This window comes from Sander lucioperca, chromosome 15, assembly GCF_008315115.2.
Source record: "Sander lucioperca isolate FBNREF2018 chromosome 15, SLUC_FBN_1.2, whole genome shotgun sequence".
Taxonomy (NCBI): domain Eukaryota; kingdom Metazoa; phylum Chordata; class Actinopteri; order Perciformes; family Percidae; genus Sander; species Sander lucioperca.
In genome coordinates, this window is record NC_050187.1 from 14,125,769 (window position 1) to 14,142,935 (window position 17,167).

At 40.2% G+C, this 17,167-nt stretch overlaps 2 protein-coding genes across 3 annotated transcripts in view; one reads left to right on the top strand and one right to left on the bottom strand.

The window, feature by feature from the left end:
* Nucleotides 1-1,283: 1,283 nt before the first annotated feature.
* On the bottom strand, nt 1,284-11,064 carry tsnax (translin-associated factor X). 2 transcript variants are annotated; one of them, XM_031301358.2, is made up of 6 exons: nt 10,721-11,064; nt 9,139-9,228; nt 8,913-9,027; nt 8,512-8,642; nt 2,704-2,811; nt 1,284-1,920 (listed from the first exon to the last, which is right to left on the bottom strand). In XM_031301358.2, the coding sequence occupies exons 1-6, from the start codon at nt 10,734-10,736 to the stop codon at nt 1,541-1,543; spliced, it is 840 nt and encodes a 279-aa protein (XP_031157218.1). In that variant the 5' UTR covers nt 10,737-11,064; the 3' UTR covers nt 1,284-1,540. The 2 variants fall into 2 exon arrangements, with proteins under 2 accessions (XP_031157218.1, XP_031157211.1); XM_031301351.2 differs by having other exon boundaries at nt 1,284-1,918; nt 2,690-2,811; nt 10,721-11,063.
* A 2,378-nt stretch (nt 11,065-13,442) lies between these two features.
* Nucleotides 13,443-17,167, top strand: part of egln1a (egl-9 family hypoxia-inducible factor 1a) — a 51,746-nt gene continuing 48,021 nt past the window's right edge. Inside the window, exon 1 of the mRNA XM_031301338.2 lies at nt 13,443-14,494. Within this exon, the coding sequence (XP_031157198.2) occupies nt 13,796-14,494 (699 nt within the window). The 5' untranslated portion in view covers nt 13,443-13,795. The remainder of the gene's footprint in view (nt 14,495-17,167) is intronic.

Genomic DNA, 17,167 nt, shown 5'->3' on the forward strand with positions numbered 1-17,167 from the left:
AACACCATTTGCTGCAAATATCTATTTAAAAGAGAAAAAGCTGATACATTTTATAATTTCCACACGTCCATGTTGCAGCTCCTAATCACTAATTGCTACAACTGAATGGTGATTGAACCTATATGTTGGTCATGAGAGCTTCTTATTTGCTGTTTAAAATATTATTTTATTCTTTACATACAGTCTGTGTGCTCTCTCACGCTACACAGAAAAGTTCATTTCTTTGAAATGAAAATAAAAACTGGGTAGTTAGCATGAGCACAGAGCCTTTCTAAGACCCATTTGAATACTTAAATATAACACTAGAAATACACACTATACCATCCAATTGATATGTTCCTTGGTTGCTTAATTGATTGACACACCTGTCTCTCAGACTACCTTGATACAATTCAACAACCCATTAAAAAGTTGATCCAATAAAATATGTACAATAAGAAAAAAAACAGAAAAACAAAAGTACTCCTTTCAACAGGAATAGCATTCCCTCCTAGAAGACTGTGGTACTGATATTGGCCACCAGATGGCAGACTTAAATTACATTGAAACCTTTTCTCTCTCAGTCTCTATGAAAGAGCCCCTAGAGCAGTGGAATGACAGATGATCTTATTTGTGTACAAATACGAAACTATTACCAACAAAATACCGAACGTCTTACATTTTCATACGTAAAGCAGAATTAATCAGAGATGCAGATTTTTCATCCTAAAGCTCCAGATGACGTTCTCATATGAGCAATTGCAGGCTGTGACGCACAACAGCTGCCGTCCAGGATAGAGACTGGAAAACCTACACAGGGGCAGTCGCGTTGTGGTTTGATTAATCAGACTCACAAGAGCTTCAGTTACTGATTATAGAGTATGCACATTACTCTGTGGCCATCCATGAACACTGCTGAATTGTTTATCTGGATGGTAATAATTACCACCATCAGATGATAAGGAAACAGCAGGAAGATATCAGTTATGTGCCAGAAATACTCTCAGCATGCTCCAAAATGTACATCATTGCAGCGTGGTAAAGATTGTTTAACGGTGGAATGAGGGGTAATGGGTTGTGTGTGTGTGTGTGTGTGTGTGTGTGCGCGTGCGTCAGCCTGAGAATAGGCACGTACAATGTACAAAGGTCACAATGTTCCTACTCCACACAGCATGCAAGTGAGTGCAGTGAGTGCGGCAATGGTTCTACCTTAGATTATCTGTGTGATAGAGAGAATGGGAAGACAGAGAGAAAAAAACACATACACACTATCAATGCAGCCTAAAGATTGGGAGAGCATGGCATATTTGGCACAGAACTTTTATTCAAGCAAAACAACTGAGGTCATCAGATCTTTATCAAAGAAAAATAATCAATTGTCTATTGTTACACTGTTTTTATTGTAGTAATAAAAACGAAATCAACCAGCGTGTCACGAACCATATCAAACATCTGTCCAAATCCCATTTAAAAATGCATACAAACATCAAACTGGAGCGAAACCAGAGCAGACAATGACACCATAGAGAACATAAACAATGTTGTACAAGCTGTGCAGGACTTAAACCACTCCTTCCTCCGGGTCGAGAAGTGTGGTCCTACTGGAGAACACGTCAGCCAGCATGTGTTTGGGGATTTCCGAGCCGCGGACACGCAAGGCGTAGCAGGCATCCTCCACTTTGCCCAGGCTCTGTCGCAGCGTGTGCAGCTTCTTGGACACCTCGTACGGCCCCGTGTTCCCGATGTAGGAGAAGCCGTCGTGGATCTGCCGCAGGAACTGGCTCAGCTGGAAGGGCGTGTCGATGTCGCCGTTGCCCACGCTGCTGATGCACATCCGCATCAGCTCGCCGGTCAGGTCGGCCACGCCGAGCAGGTAGTCGGAAGGCGTCACCTGGAAGGTCAGGACCTGACCTCCCGGCTGCAGGGCTTCAGCTGAACCCTGAGATGAAAAGCACGATGATGAAAGAATAAAAAAATCAAAAAACGAATGTCCACAAAAGACAAAGATTATGAACACTTTTTGAGATCATTTTGCACAGATTGTGCACAGAAATCCTTATCCCAACAGGATTTATACACAAGACAACACAAGATGGTGACAACAATATTTACAAGATATGATTGTTATGTTGTGTAGCTCTGCTTCTAGTCCTGGGCTACAAATAACCAAAGTCCAATTCTTCTCGAGGCACGATGATGCTTTTCTACTAAATGTTCAAGTTTCAAGCAATTTTCCTGCAACAACATCATCTTTGCAAATAACAGGCTGAGTGGATAAAATGACATAATGACACATAACGATTATAAATGCAGTACATAGTAACACCCAATGTTGCCTTTGTGTGCCATTACCACTGCTTTGAAAGAAACCGTAAAATGATAAAAAACGATGAGCAGTTTTTACCTTTGGACAAAGCCAGGCTGAGCTGAGCCCCTGTTGGCTGTAGCTTCGTATTCAGCGTTCATACATGAAAGTGGTATATATATCGACTCATGGCCAGAAAGCGAATAATGGTATTTCCCAAAAATACTTTTAAATCTTGTTAAGTTTGTTATTTGAAAAGAAAAAAAAAAAAAAAAAAAAAAGAACATTTCTTACTCTTCAGTCTGTACTGCAGCCATGACATGGACTAATACTGAGTTGGTTTTGCTAAATGAAATGACAAAACAAACACATGCAGCTTAACCACAAAGTCTTCTTTAAATTTACCTTTGGATCTAGCTTCTCTGTTGTCATGAACACCAGTCTAGCATTGATCTCCTCCAGGCTGATAAGGCTGCGATGGCGGATATAGTGCAGGAAAGAAACCGCTTCCACATACTCCTGGATCCCTGAAGCACAATAACATTGAAAAGAATCACTACAAAACATTGGAAAATACATCCAAATATTTCACTGCTCCAGGATCTAAATGTGTTTTTGGGTACAGTGGGCGCCTTTATTTTCTCCATTTATTTGTATTTGTTATTTACTAAAAAATACTACTATTACTAAACTTAGCACAAAAAGTAAGGACATTTGTGTTTGGTAGATTATATCTCTGTGGTAACAATGCTTTTTTGGCAATACATCTTATACCGTTGGAAAGCCTGTTTAGTTCCCTTTCAAATGGTGCCCCATTTGTAAGGAACATGCATGTGTGGGATGAGCAGCAGCGCTGAGTATGTGGGTTGCGCCCATGAAAAATTTGCCAAATCTTCGCTGCCATTGCCAAACAGCATATTCTGCCATTGACTCGTTTGGTGTTTGGTGGATTGGATGATTGAAGTTTGAAGAAACAAGACATATTGGCAATTTAACAATTTATTCATTTCACAAACAGGAGCCTCAGTAGCGTGTGGAAGAACCATACACAGCCACAACAGCCTGACACCTCCTCCTCATGCTGGTCACCAGCCTGGTCACACACTGCTGTGGGATGGCATCCCATTCTTCAACCAGCATTTGTCGCAAGTCAGCCAACGCGGTTGTGTTGGTCACTCTGGCACAAACAGCACGCCCAAGCTGATCCCACAAGTGTTCAATGGTGTTGAGGTCAGGACTGCTGGCAGGCCATTCCATCCTCTCCACTCCCACATTCTGGAGGTAGTCTCTGATAAACCCCGCCCTGTGGGGGCGAGCGTTGTCATCTTGGAGGATAGAGTTTGGTCCCAGACTGTGGAGATATGAGATTGCCACTGGTTGCAGAATCTCATCTCTAATTTATATCTCTCTGCATTGAGATTGCCTCCAATGACGACAAGCCTTGTTTTTCCAGTGAGGGAGATGCCGCCCCACACCATCACACTGCCTCCACCAAAAGGTGTTACTCTATCGGTGCAGCAATCATCATAGCGTTCTCCGCGTCTTCTCCACACTTTGACCCTATGATCCAACTGCAGTAGGCAGAATCTGGACTCATCACTGAACATTCCTCCACATGTTCAGGTTCCAGTGCACGTGTTGCCGACACCAGTGCAAACGGGCCTGATAGTGAAGGGCAGTCATGGCAGGACTCCTGGCAGCCCTACGAGACCGGAGATTGGCTGCGTGCAGTCTGTACCAGATTGTCTGGGCAGAGAGCCGTCGGCCATATCGTCCTGCAAACCTTGACTGCAAATCTGTAGAAGATAGCCTACGGCACCTAAGTGTTGACAGGGTGAAGAAATTATCTTCTTGGGGTGTCGTCTTCTTGGGACGCCCACTTTGCGGCCTGTCTTTGACATCCCCCGTTATATGGAACTTGGCCTTCAGTTTGGAGATGGTACTAAGGCTCACTCCAAATAATGCCGCTACTTGGTTTTGCGGAACACCAGCTTGAAGTCGATTCTTGGAGCAGACAGCTCCAAGAAGAATCGACTGCACTTACAGTAGTAGGGCCCATGCTCACAGGTGGGGGTACCAGAAGCTCAAAACAAGTGTCAACAGCAAAATAACCTGTTTGGCAATGGCAGAGAAGATTTGGCCAATTTTTCATGGGCGCAACCCACATAGTCAGCGCTGCTGCTCATCCCACAAATGCATGTTCCTTACAAATGGGGCACCATTTGAAAGGGAACTAAACAGGCTTTCCAACAGTATAAGATGTATTGCCAAAAAGCATTGTTACCACAGAGAAATAATCTACCAAACACAAATTTCCTTACTTTTTGTGCTAAGTTTAAAAAGGAGGTCAACTATGTATCAAATGAGCATAGCACGTAGAGTGTGTATAAACACTACATGGTATCTGCACAGTGTAGATCACAGATGTAGATAATGATTCAAATAAAACCTGCTTCCTGTCGCTGTCTTTTGATTGAACAACAGTGGCCATTTTTTGGAGCAGGCTGAGATGACCCCCTCGTTTGTTTTCTGGCCCTGTGCAAACAACAATCAAATAATCACAGGACGGAAGGCTTTGTGTCTGAAGTTTACTTTCGGAGCGGCAATTGAACTTCAAAGGGCCTCCTATCTCAGCGTGGCTAACCGCAGTGTGCTACAGAGAGGCGAGAGGAGAATGTGCTTCATCGCCACTTCATTTACCTTGACTTGACGGTTTACTCATTATGAATTATTAAAAAAGCCCCACTGAAATATTTTCACATTCAGCTTCTTACTCTGAGCAATGGAGTCCGACATAAACACACTTTCTGCCAAACGTAGAACAGTTTGCTTGTTTCAGATGAGAGATTTCTGTCATTTTAATTCAACATTGTGTAGACATGCGTTTACATTCCTACCAACTTGATTGTGAACTGACTCTGTTTTGTGTCCGCAGCATCCCTGTGCTATTTTTAGCTCAGGGAAAGAAGTAGGTTCATCAGGCTAACAGCACTGCACCTGAAAGTCTGTAGTTCTCAGGAGCTGCACCCTTGGTAAGCAGAGTGAGGTATGTAATATTAGGTCCTATGTAATATTAGATTATAATATTAAGTTCTATGTAATATTAGGTTCTATGTAATATTAGGTCCTATGTAATATTCAATTATATGTAATATTAAGTTCTATGTAATATTAGGTCCTATGTAATATTAGGTCCTATGTAATATTAAGTTCTATGTAATATTAAGTTCTATGTAATATTAAGTTCTATGTAATATTAGGTCCTATGTAATATTAGGTTCTATGTAATATTAGGTCCTATGTAATATTAGGTCCTATGTAATATTAAGTTCTATGTAATATTAGGTCCTATGTAATATTAAGTTCTATGTAATATTAAGTTTCAATGTAATATTAGGTCCTATGTAATATTAGGTCCTATGTAATATTAAGTTCTATGTAATATTAGGTCCTATGTAATATTAGGTCCTATGTAATATTAAGTTTCAATGTAATATTAGGTCCTATGTAATATTAGGTCCTATGTAATATTAAGTTCTATGTAATATTAAGTTCTATGTAATATTAAGTTCTATGTACAAGCGGTAAAGAAGCTTCAAGTTGGAAAATGTTGACTTCATGATCTCTAACTTACTGTTAAAGTCAAATGATTGCACCTGTTATTTTTGCACGTACTTCAGGATGTTGCGATTATTAGGACAGTTTTTGACTTTTAAACTTGTCACTAATAATACCATAAGGATGTTTTTTTTTTATATAACTTTACCAACGATTTTTGCTTATTTAGTCGTGAATATTTCCTGTTAAAGAGAAATATTTGGTTAATACTTGTCGTCAATGTTGTGGGGCTTTGAATGAACTGCTTATTAAAAGGAACTCTATCCTATTCTCATGAAGGAAGTACAACTCATTTTTCAGAACCTTTATCAACAACAACAAAACACTACAAACATCTAAACATTGCCAATGGCCCCACAGCTGTGACCCTGGGCTTAGAGTGAATACAACTCAGTCTGAGGCGGACAGGATATGACATGAAAAGGTTACGCAGGCTTTGAGGCAGGCAGGCGGAGTTCAGTTCCTGAGCTTACTGCCAGAAGCGGTTTGTGTTATTAGAAAAAAAAAAAAAAAAAAAAGAAAAAACATGACTATAGATGTCTAAACAATGACTCAAGGAAAACTCAACTGGAAATTGGAAGGATTTTACTGGAACACAGGTTGAAAACGTTGAGGGCTGAGTGTGTGCATAGGTGGACTGGATGAGATGATGAATGGACCACAGATGATTTACAGATTAATTGAGCTTAATGTTTGACCACAGAGTGGTTCGCCATGGGAAAAGCCCCAGCGGTACGCTTGTGCACAGTCTCATAGCCGCAAGCTGGGTACAGCTAAAGAGCTTATCAAAGAGCCGCGCAGCCCTGTTATCAGTGGCAATTATGTTCACATTTAGCCCGCAATATCTTTAACGGTCCTTATATATAAAAAAAACAAAAAAGCAAACCCATTAAACATGCCTGGATACTTCTCGTCCAGCCAAGATTATTTGGAGAGTCCGTGAAGCGAGCCCAGATTCAATCTAATCTAATAAAGACGATAAAAATGGGGATGGAAGTGTCTAATTGTAGGGGACTGCCACTGGTCACGTCGCCGAGGATGCAGCGCTGATTCCTGAGTGACCACAATCTAAAAATGACTTCCCCAGCTGCTAGATAACAGCTCACCCTCGCTCCCAGTAAAATTTTTTCTCCAAACACTGCAGACACTTTGGCTACGCTAACAAAAACTGATACTGTTGCTAGTGGGAAAACAAGTTTATCAGAGGGTGTGTCTATCATATCCAGGGCCTGCATTAAGGTCACGCTCTCACACTATCAGTGACTTTGCAATCAATCTAAAGCACAAATAGGACGATTGAGGTGATAGCAGCACAGCAGAGTTCATTTGAAGTGAAAGGTTTTGACTCCTATGCTGGAGCTTGTTTCTCAATTCAGGAATGTATTATTATATTGAAAGAAATTAATGCCAGACTGTATATGATGGGGAGACATCTTTTATTAAGGCTGGAAGACTCCAGGGGAACCATCTTTTCATGAATGGATTATTCAGCTACACAAGGTGGCCTTGTTAGAGAAGATCTCATTCAGCACGAGAGATAGGACTGATCGGCATGTGATCAAATGGGGAGGGTTTTTGAACTTGTAATACAATGATGTGCTAATGGGAGAGAATGCAGGACAATTAGGACTCTTTTTGAATTACAATAAAAAGGTAAATGAGATGAGAATTTCTTATTTAACACTGAAAGACTGAATTTATGGAAAGAAGGATATTTGTATGCAGCTTTGTGGGTACATGTGTACTAGATGTGTCTAAATCTTTATGAGCATATGTTTACGTTCGTACATGTGAGTAGCTAAGTATGGGCATATGCATATATAGGGATTAGAACTAAATTCAAAGTACAGCCGGAAATGGCATGAGTTTTGCAGGTATTTGGTCATAAAACCAAAGTATTGGAAAAACTAAAGATTTTCACCTGCTGATGGTGCTACATGAAATGTTAAGAAGTCCCCAGCGTTCATATAAAACAACCTGAGGGGGGGGGGGCATTAATGTCTGTACAAAGTATCATGGCATCTCCAACAATTGTTGAGCTAGATTTAGTCTGGACCAATGTGGTGGACCGACCCCCATACCTAGAGACACACTGCTGGAAAGACCAAAAAGTTAGCTTGTTGTCTTATTGTACATGGCTCTACATCCTAGCTACTAGCTGCATATTTATGCTAGAATATTCATGTTTCTAAGATTATAGGCAGTATTACTGAGCTGGGTATGAGATTGATTCATCTGAATCATTACACTTAATTAAGTCACTTAAGATGGGGAAAGAAATAGTGCTTGACACTTGCACAACTCCTCCAACTACTCCTTTTTTTTTAATGCAACAATACATACACGGATCTGGGAAGTTCAAAATGTCCAATTTGTGATTAAAAAAAATTCCTCTTTGCTTATTGAGTAAGCCAAAGACAATGACTAAATGCTTTTAAGTTAATGGCATGGTATCTTTGCTGAATTATTTTTCGGAAAACTTAATCTTGAACGTTTTTACATGCACTCTCATGCAGAACTTCAATATTATAAGAGAATGAAACAATCACAGAGTTTATTTAAGGGCTTATTTGTCTTTCTTAAACAAAAAAAGGTCTACGGAATCTCACCTGCTGTGAAAGCTCTGTGAAACTGAAAGATGTCCTCTCCTCTGAGCTCTTCAGCAATTTGACCGATTTTCTGCCTGACTGCATCCAGTTTCACGTCTGCTTCATTCAGAATATCCTCTGCATTTGGTACACTTCCAATCCAGAGAATAAAACAGAATAAAACTTTGAAATGCAAGACACACATTACTTTAAAATCCTCTTTAAAACAGAAGTTACATTGGGTTATTCCAATGCTTTGGGACAGTCCTTATGTAGCAACACAAACAACTGTTTCCAGAAACTGGAAAACAGCTTTCTTTAAGTTGAATTAAAACTAAAGCCACTGTAATAACTGTAAAATATATTATTTTTTTCCAAACTAAACTGCACCAATTAACACGTCTTGTAACAGTAGTATATACCTGGTCACTCTATGTAAAAGAAAAATGGTCCTCTTGCTTTCGATGGTGACGTCACGACTGATCTTGACAAGACGCTCATATTTGTCGTGTTTGGTGTCAAGCTCCTGTTGGAAAACTTAAGAGACAGAAACAAAAAGTTTAGTTTAAGTACTGATGTATTAACACACATGGAATACAGCAAATGTGTGGGTGGAAAATGCAATCAAAATGCTGGGGATGCAGTCACCTTTGAAAGCAGCAATGACAGGTGAGGATGGGTTGGCACTCGCATCACGGTCCTGCACTGCATCAGCATTTCTCCGGGGACATCCTTCACCTGACATGAGGCAAAAGTCAGGTGATACTGTAGTTGGGGTTCATTTTCTTTCAACTGGCACTGTCAAATTAAAGACGCACTCCACCTATTTTGCACATGTAGATCAGTTTAGTCGTTTTTAATCAATCTGGCTTGTCCTGAAGACGTAATTATTTAATATAAAGTCTGTGTTACAAACTGTGGGTATGGAGTTTGAAACACATTGGCGTGTATACCTCATGGGGGACTAACAAAAGACACTATAGAGTTATGTTGTGGGAATTGTAGGATCTAGCATTTTTTTGGGCTTGACCCATTTTTGGGACTAAATTCAGGATACTTTGATACTCTGCTGGATTCATTTTGACCATTGTTTTTTTTAAATCTGTTTCTCCCAAGTCCACAAACGTAATGAAAGTGTAATACTAAATCACTGGAGTACCTCTTTAAAGTGTGAACATGAACTTTAAACTTCTAAACAGATGTTTTTATCTGCAACAATTTTGATAATAGATGAATTGTTTATGGCAGTTTTAAATAAAATAAAAAAGCTAAACAAAATGATTGGTTTCAGCATGGATATAAACTGTTTTTATCTATGGGTTCCAGCTTATCAAATATGTATATCTGCCGATTTTCTTAGTTTTCTATGACAGTTAAGTGACTTGCCTTGGGTTTTGGACTCCTGGTCAGACATATCAAGCTATTTGAAGACATACTGTTAGGGCTGCCACCTCTTAGTCGATTAGTCGACTAATCGGTCGTTTTGGTCTTAGTCGACTAAGATTTCTTTAGTTGATGAGTCATTTTCTATGCTTATTCATGCTTAATTACTCATTTCCAAGAAACTTATGAGCACATTTCTGGTAAACACAAGATTTAAAGTGGTGCTTTTGCAGGATTAATTGTGGAGAAACTCAGTTTTACAGATGGTTAATTAACTACATTTATATTGTGCTTTTTCTAGTCTTAATCACCTCTCAAAGAGCACAGCTCTGTCGATTACATCAACTAATCGATTAATCGACAAAATCATATAAGTGTTAGTCGACTAAGAATTTCTTTAGTCGAGGACAGCCCTACATACTGTAGCTTTGGGTTTCCGGCATTTGTTTCTAGTCTTACATTTTGTAGACCAAATTATTAATGAACTAAACGAGACAATAGTGGGCTGATTCATCATTAAATGAAAATAACTGATTGTTGGGTTATAGCTGTCGTTGCTAGGACCACCACTTCTACTACTAACAAATGACTTATCTTGAGCTAACGTTGCAGTGTGATCTTGGCAAACAGTGCTGTAATAGCGGTGAGGCAGACAGGCAGTTTAGACATCAATATATTAATCCTTTCACTGCAGTCCTAACAGCTAACGTGAGCATACCGCATGTTATGCTAGCTTGATGTTTACAGACGTTGCATCCCATGCTGCTGATGACAACAACCAACAGGAACGTTACATTTTGCTTAATAACGTTGTTATTCTTAGTAAAGTCTCAGAAACTGGACTTACCTTCTCGCCTATTCATGCCTCCAGCGTTGCAATGTCTGCTTTTAATAAACGTAACTATTGTAAGCTCGGTTAGGGTTGTATATGAACTGGTTTAGCTAGCTAGCCTCTGAAGGTGCTGCCGACCAACTGTAACAAGGCAGAATACTTTACATCTGTCATGGATTATCTAGGCCACCACACAAAACAGCTCCGTTTACACATACAAGTTACCATCTCTGACCAAGAATAAGTATCAATTCCCTACGATGCGAAATAAATCGTATTTATTGTTTTTTAATAACAGGCATCCATACGGTCCTCATAATTCGCGGGGCTTATGCGAGATTTACACGCGTAGCAGGAAATGAAAAGTGCATTATGGGAGATGTAGTTTTATATAATTTATTTTTAAGGCACAATCAAAAAGGCACGTCATATTCAAGAGAATACAGATTGAAACAAACAAAAAACAATATGTAGGCTACATACTGTTGATGTATACCTGTGTTCTTTAAATGAAAAAATAATAACCGAGCGAGAGATATCAATAATAAACGAAAGGAAATCACAGGACAGAGATAATAATAGTGAAATAAAAAAGAAGAAAAACACAAGTGGCCAGTCAGGAATTCGGGTAGGCTACATTCAGACAGGTGTAGGGCTTTTTTGAATTTTCAAAATATTACACATCCAGCAAAAATAGCTGTTTTGTTTTTTTAATTATGAGAGATGTAATAACATAACAGAATGTGGCATTACGTTTATTACAACATGTCCCCAACTTACTAAAGTCATATTTGCTGATTTGTTTATTTATATAATTAAAAACTGTTACAAATAATTTTAACTACAGGTCGATCACAATTTTTATTTTCATTTTTTTAGATCAAAATTGTCCTGGAATATAACAAATGACATGTTTGTACGTGTGTTTAATTTTTTTATGAAGCATTTAGTGTCATGCATAATTGATTGTTGCAGATACTATATCTACTAATTAAAGGCATGTTTATGTAGGTTATGTATTCAATATGGAGTGACAGGCCCACCCTTTAAGCCCAAATACTTTCTGTTTCAAGTAAAAATCCAAATTGAGCAACAAGACATTTCAGACTGCCACCCTAGAATGGCCTGAGTCATTTGTTGCTATTAAAGTAGCTACAGTATGTTTCATCCAACCTTTCTTGATCAGATTACTGTACTCGCTTCTCTCCTGTAACCCCTCCTCCTGGGACTCCTGCAGACTGTGTACGTGCCACACGAGTGGTACCAACTTTAGCTTGCGCTTTGCCGCTGCACAGCACACTCCCTGTATTTCAAACACCGATTTCATTTAATTGATGAGTGATAGACCCTATCAATGTATATAATGTATATTCAGCTGAATATAAGTTGATGTTTCAGAAGAAAAAAAACAATTTAAAATGTGTTACAATATGCATTCCGATAGTCGATTTAAGTCCCCTCTCAACCGCAATCATGAGCCTCATAACCGCCTACCAACTCATTGATCCGTCTATCACAACACCAGCAACATCTTTATGCAAAATATTCTTTTGTTGCGTGATAGGAATTCCACACATGCAAGCCAGGAATGAGGGCAAAACACACTGATGATGACGTTGACTGATGATGCCTTCAAGTGCTACCTTCAAGCTCTTAAATTCGAGCTTTCGAACTGCAGGGGTTTCCTAATGCTCTTTTATTCATTAGTAATTATAACAACTGTTCTCGTAATGTTATGGTTATTTTTATTAATCAAGCTGCTGGGAACTACTTCGTGCTACTGTAGGAATAAAATGTGTATCACACATGTCAGTGATGCTCTAAGCCCAAACTGTAATACAGTAGGCTGCGTTACTTGCTGCAGACACACTTTACAGATTCACAATGCCCCCCCCCCCTTCAAAAAAAAAAAAAAAAACAACATCCTTCCAGCACATATCCATGGATCTGTATCTGTAAATAAAAGTGCTTCCTTTATTTTGCCATCTTGGTGTATTAAAGATGGGCTGCCTCTAGCTCTACACAGACACAATGTTTACTAAATCACTCCGTTTCCCTTCTATCAACCTATGTAGGCTAACGTGATGGTTTAACAATACAGACCCTTTGGTAAAAGAAGCAATACCAAATATACTTCATTACAAGTAAAATTGCTGCATTCAAAGGTTTACTTAAGTAGGCTATAAGTACAGATGTATTAGGCCCTATCAGCAAACTAATCTTAAGTATCAAAAATAACAGTATCATCATGTAAGATATTCAATTGTTCAATATTGTATGATTGTATGTAGGCTATATAATGTTTAATATTATTGGATAAATGCATTACTGTGTAAGCAGCATTATACAAAGTAGTAAGAAAGCTAGTAGGTGGAGCTAATTTATATATTTTAAACTGTTGGGCAGTTTAATCAGCAATTAATCAGAATGTATTAAATTGAAATGCTCAAGAAAAGTAGCCTACAAATAGCCTACCTTCCATTTGTAGGCTACTGAGTAAATGTACTTCACTCCACTGCCTATATGTCAGTGAAAATGATTAAAGAGAATAATCACTGAGGCTGCACGACTGGAGCCGACGGGTCTAGTCAAGATTACTTTTCTATTGATTGACCAGAGGCGGACTTTATCATACATGGACAAGGATATGCTCCCTGATTAAATGCTTCCACGTGTTTCGAGTCATTTTATGAACAGTCATTTGTCCGACAGCGGCAAAGGCAGCGCAATGGGGCGGGGCTTGAGTGTGGACGTCAGAGCAGGCTGGACCACAGACAGGCTGAGCACACATTGAGCGGCGCCATGCACCACTACCCTCGGACCGACAGCTAGCCAGTTGAGATGCCTCCTGAACACCTCGACCCAGCCCGAAATGCTCGGTCCAGGGCGCACGTTTTTTTATTATTCCACTGATACAAGATGTGTAGAGGGAGTAAGTGTGAAAAAAATGGCAAGGTTTTGAGTCTTACTTTTCCGTCTCGCTCGGTGTAGCGTGGCAGAGGCAGTGGATCGTTTCCAAAGTTGTCGCTTAGCAGGGCGCGTGTGAAGGATCTGAATTAAAGGCGCAGTGCCGCCTTTGTAGGCGCAAACATGGAGAAGCTGCAGAGCGATTTGGACCGAGACCGACAGTACTGTGAACTTTGTGGGAAAATGGAGAATCTCCTCAAGTGTGGTAGGTGCCGGAGCTCTTTCTATTGCAGCAAGGAGCACCAGAAACAGGACTGGAAGAAACACAAGCTAATTTGTAAGGAGATGGACAAGGCGCAGCTTTCCAAACAGAAGCCCGAGCAGCCTCCGCAGTCGGGGGACGACAAGGCACCGGAGAAATACCGGGAAAAGATAAGTCCCGAGCAGACGGACAATGCATCTTTCCCACAACCCACAAACACAGAAGCACCTGGTGACGGACTGGGAGAGGAGGGGTCCAACAACACCGCCACACCTAACGGACAAACCAGCGCATCCCCTCAGAAACTTGCCGTGGAGTACATAGTCCCGTGTATGAACAAGCACGGCATCTGTGTGGTGGACAACTTTTTAGGAGCAGAGACTGGCCTAGGCATTTTGGATAATGTTATAGCTCTGCACAAAACTGGCAAGTTCACAGACGGACAGTTGGTCAGTCAAAAAAGCGACTCCACCAAAGACATCCGAGGGGACAAAATCACGTGGATAGAGGGGAAAGAGGCCGGCAGCGAGAAGATCCGCTTTCTAATGAGTCGTATGGACGACCTGATTAGACATTGTAATGGGAAACTGGGAAACTACACAATAAATGGAAGGACAAAAGTAAGTATTGCAGCCAGTGGAAACACATAACACTCTGAATGTAGGGTATATTCCATTCCTGAAAGCCAGTTGTTTGCAGTGCTTGTCCGTCAGGAGCCAGATCCCTGCTGGTCTGCTGAATTATACCTGTCGCACCACAAGGTAGGTTACAAAACCAGCAGTACTTTGGCTCCATAAGACAAAATAAAAAGTAAGTTTTGCATGTATCTGCCTGTGCTGCACTCGGTTGAATCACAATAAGGCTGGTTAAACCTGGAGCTTTCAGACATATCCATTCTGTCATCAAGGCACAATTACTTTCAATATCTTGGTCCTGTTTCTTAATTAGACCTGACTGACTGACTGACTAACTGTAAAAGACTGCCGAGTCCTCTCTAACTCCAGGTCAAATCGTGGCTAATGCCCTGAGTCAGAAAGGTGGATTATTTCTTCAACGTCATTTCTTCTTTTAATACACCAGGCTGCTGAAATCTTACTTTATTGTTAAATGAATTTGCACAACAAGCGAATTACAAATGCCCACGACACCAGAAGGTTGACGAAGCCAGTTGTAATTAAGAAAATCCCCCCCAGTGCCTTATTTCAAACATATAACTGAACTAGGCAATAATCTGTAGTTTTGATAGATTAGTGTGAAGCTGCTGCATTCACGTAAAGTATTACATCAGTCCAAAATCCAATGAAAACAAGTCATAGAGCAAGTAGGAGTTCCTTAATGTGGCTTAGTATGTGTGACACACACACACACACACACACACACACACACACACACACACACACACACACACAGGTGTTTCATGTGAATCATTGCTTGAGAAAACGTTTAATCTAAATCAATATTATCCACGATCAGAATATATTACTAAATGCATATTACACTTGTAATACACATTACAATTTAGTTGTTTTTTTTTTTATGACAAATGATTATCAAAGTAGTTGCAGATTAGTTTTGACAATCGACTAATTGAATAATTAATTTATGGTTGAGCTCTACATGATTGTTGAATCACACTGCATTAGTTTTAGCAAAGCTATAGGTTGTGTGCATAATAAACAAGCGTGTAAGACTGTATAACACGTTGCACATTCTCCATATCATGCAGCTCTAATAGACGTGTGCTGCTGCTGAATGCACACACAAAAACAAGGACGACATCCTGCTCACACTTATTAAAATTGTGCATATTACATTAATGCTTTCATTCTTATTATAGTAAAATAACAGCATGCACGTGAAGGAGCCTCAGCCATTTGGCAAACAGTGGGATGATCATGGCCATGTCAGGCAGTATGAAGTGAACTGTGCTGCTGAACTATCTACAGGGATGCTGTTCTTTAGCTGACTGTCACCCCTGACTAGAGCTGGGCGATATGGAGAAACTCAAATATCACGATCATTTTGACCAAATACATCAATGTCGATATTGTGGCGATATTGAAGGGTTCACTATTGGTGTTTTCACAAATATTTACACAATGAGAGTTTTGATAAATAATCACCAATAATGTGGATACCATGGCAAATAATTATAAAACAGTAAGTAAGTCCAGAAAATTACATCACTTCACTGTAATGCAGCCTTTAAAACCAGGAAAAGACAACACGTGTCATATCACGATATTACAATATCCAAAATGTAAGACGATAACTAGCTTCATATATCGATGCCGATATAATATTGATATATTGCCAAGCCCTACCCGTGACCTCGCTGTAGAGAGGTGGCTTACAAAGTGTTGCGGTGATAAATTCAGTTCAGTATCACTCACAGACACACAGTAGGTTAGACAGAGCATTCCTATGTTGGGAAGGAAAATTTGCATGTCTCAAGGTTGGCAGTGTGGAGGAGAGGAGACTGTGGTCAGCTTTTGTTTCACTGAGACAGGTTTTCTAAGAAGATGATGTGATGGGTAGTCTCGTTTTCAGGCTGAGGCAATGAGCAGAACGTGTACTTTTAAAAGTTGTCCTTGGTAACACCCTGGTAGTCATTTCTAGCTGTTAGTCTTTTCTAACTGATGTGTGCTGCGGTTTTAAAAAAAATCAGCCTGCGTCAACCCAAAGCAATGTCAACCTTGCTCCAGCTCAGCTGTTAGGTTGCGTGTAGTCTGGATCACAGTTCATTTACCGGATTGTTCCGGTGCCGCCGGAGGTTCCACCGGATGTCCCTCACCTTCCACATTCTTTGTGTTGGCATTCTAAACTCTGGTCGATTTGAGAAACATCCTCCGAGCTAGAACCGACAATCAAATTGTATTTCTTCTTTATTAGGGGTCCAAGCCCAAGTCTGGAAGAACCGGCGGTAGCAAAGCTACGCCGTTCGCACAGCAGGGCTGTGGAACCCTATTGTTTTTCTAAGGATTATTTTCCTCCATTATTCTTCTTCTCCGCCTAAAACTCCCGCTACAGCCTAAACCGTACATGTTGGGGGGAGGGGGGGGGGGGGGTGCCATTTTCAGGACTGGTCCAAAACTCTGCAAGGACCTCAGGCGCAACAATTGACCCACTTCCACCACTAGGTGGCGCTATAGCAGAACAAACACTTTTGGCCCTATAACTCCCACACCGTACACCGGACATTCAAAAAACTTTTATGCGTGAAAAATCGCGATTTATCAAAAACCTGCTTTTTCGATCTCCTCCTAGACCGTGCGACCGATCTGCACGAAACT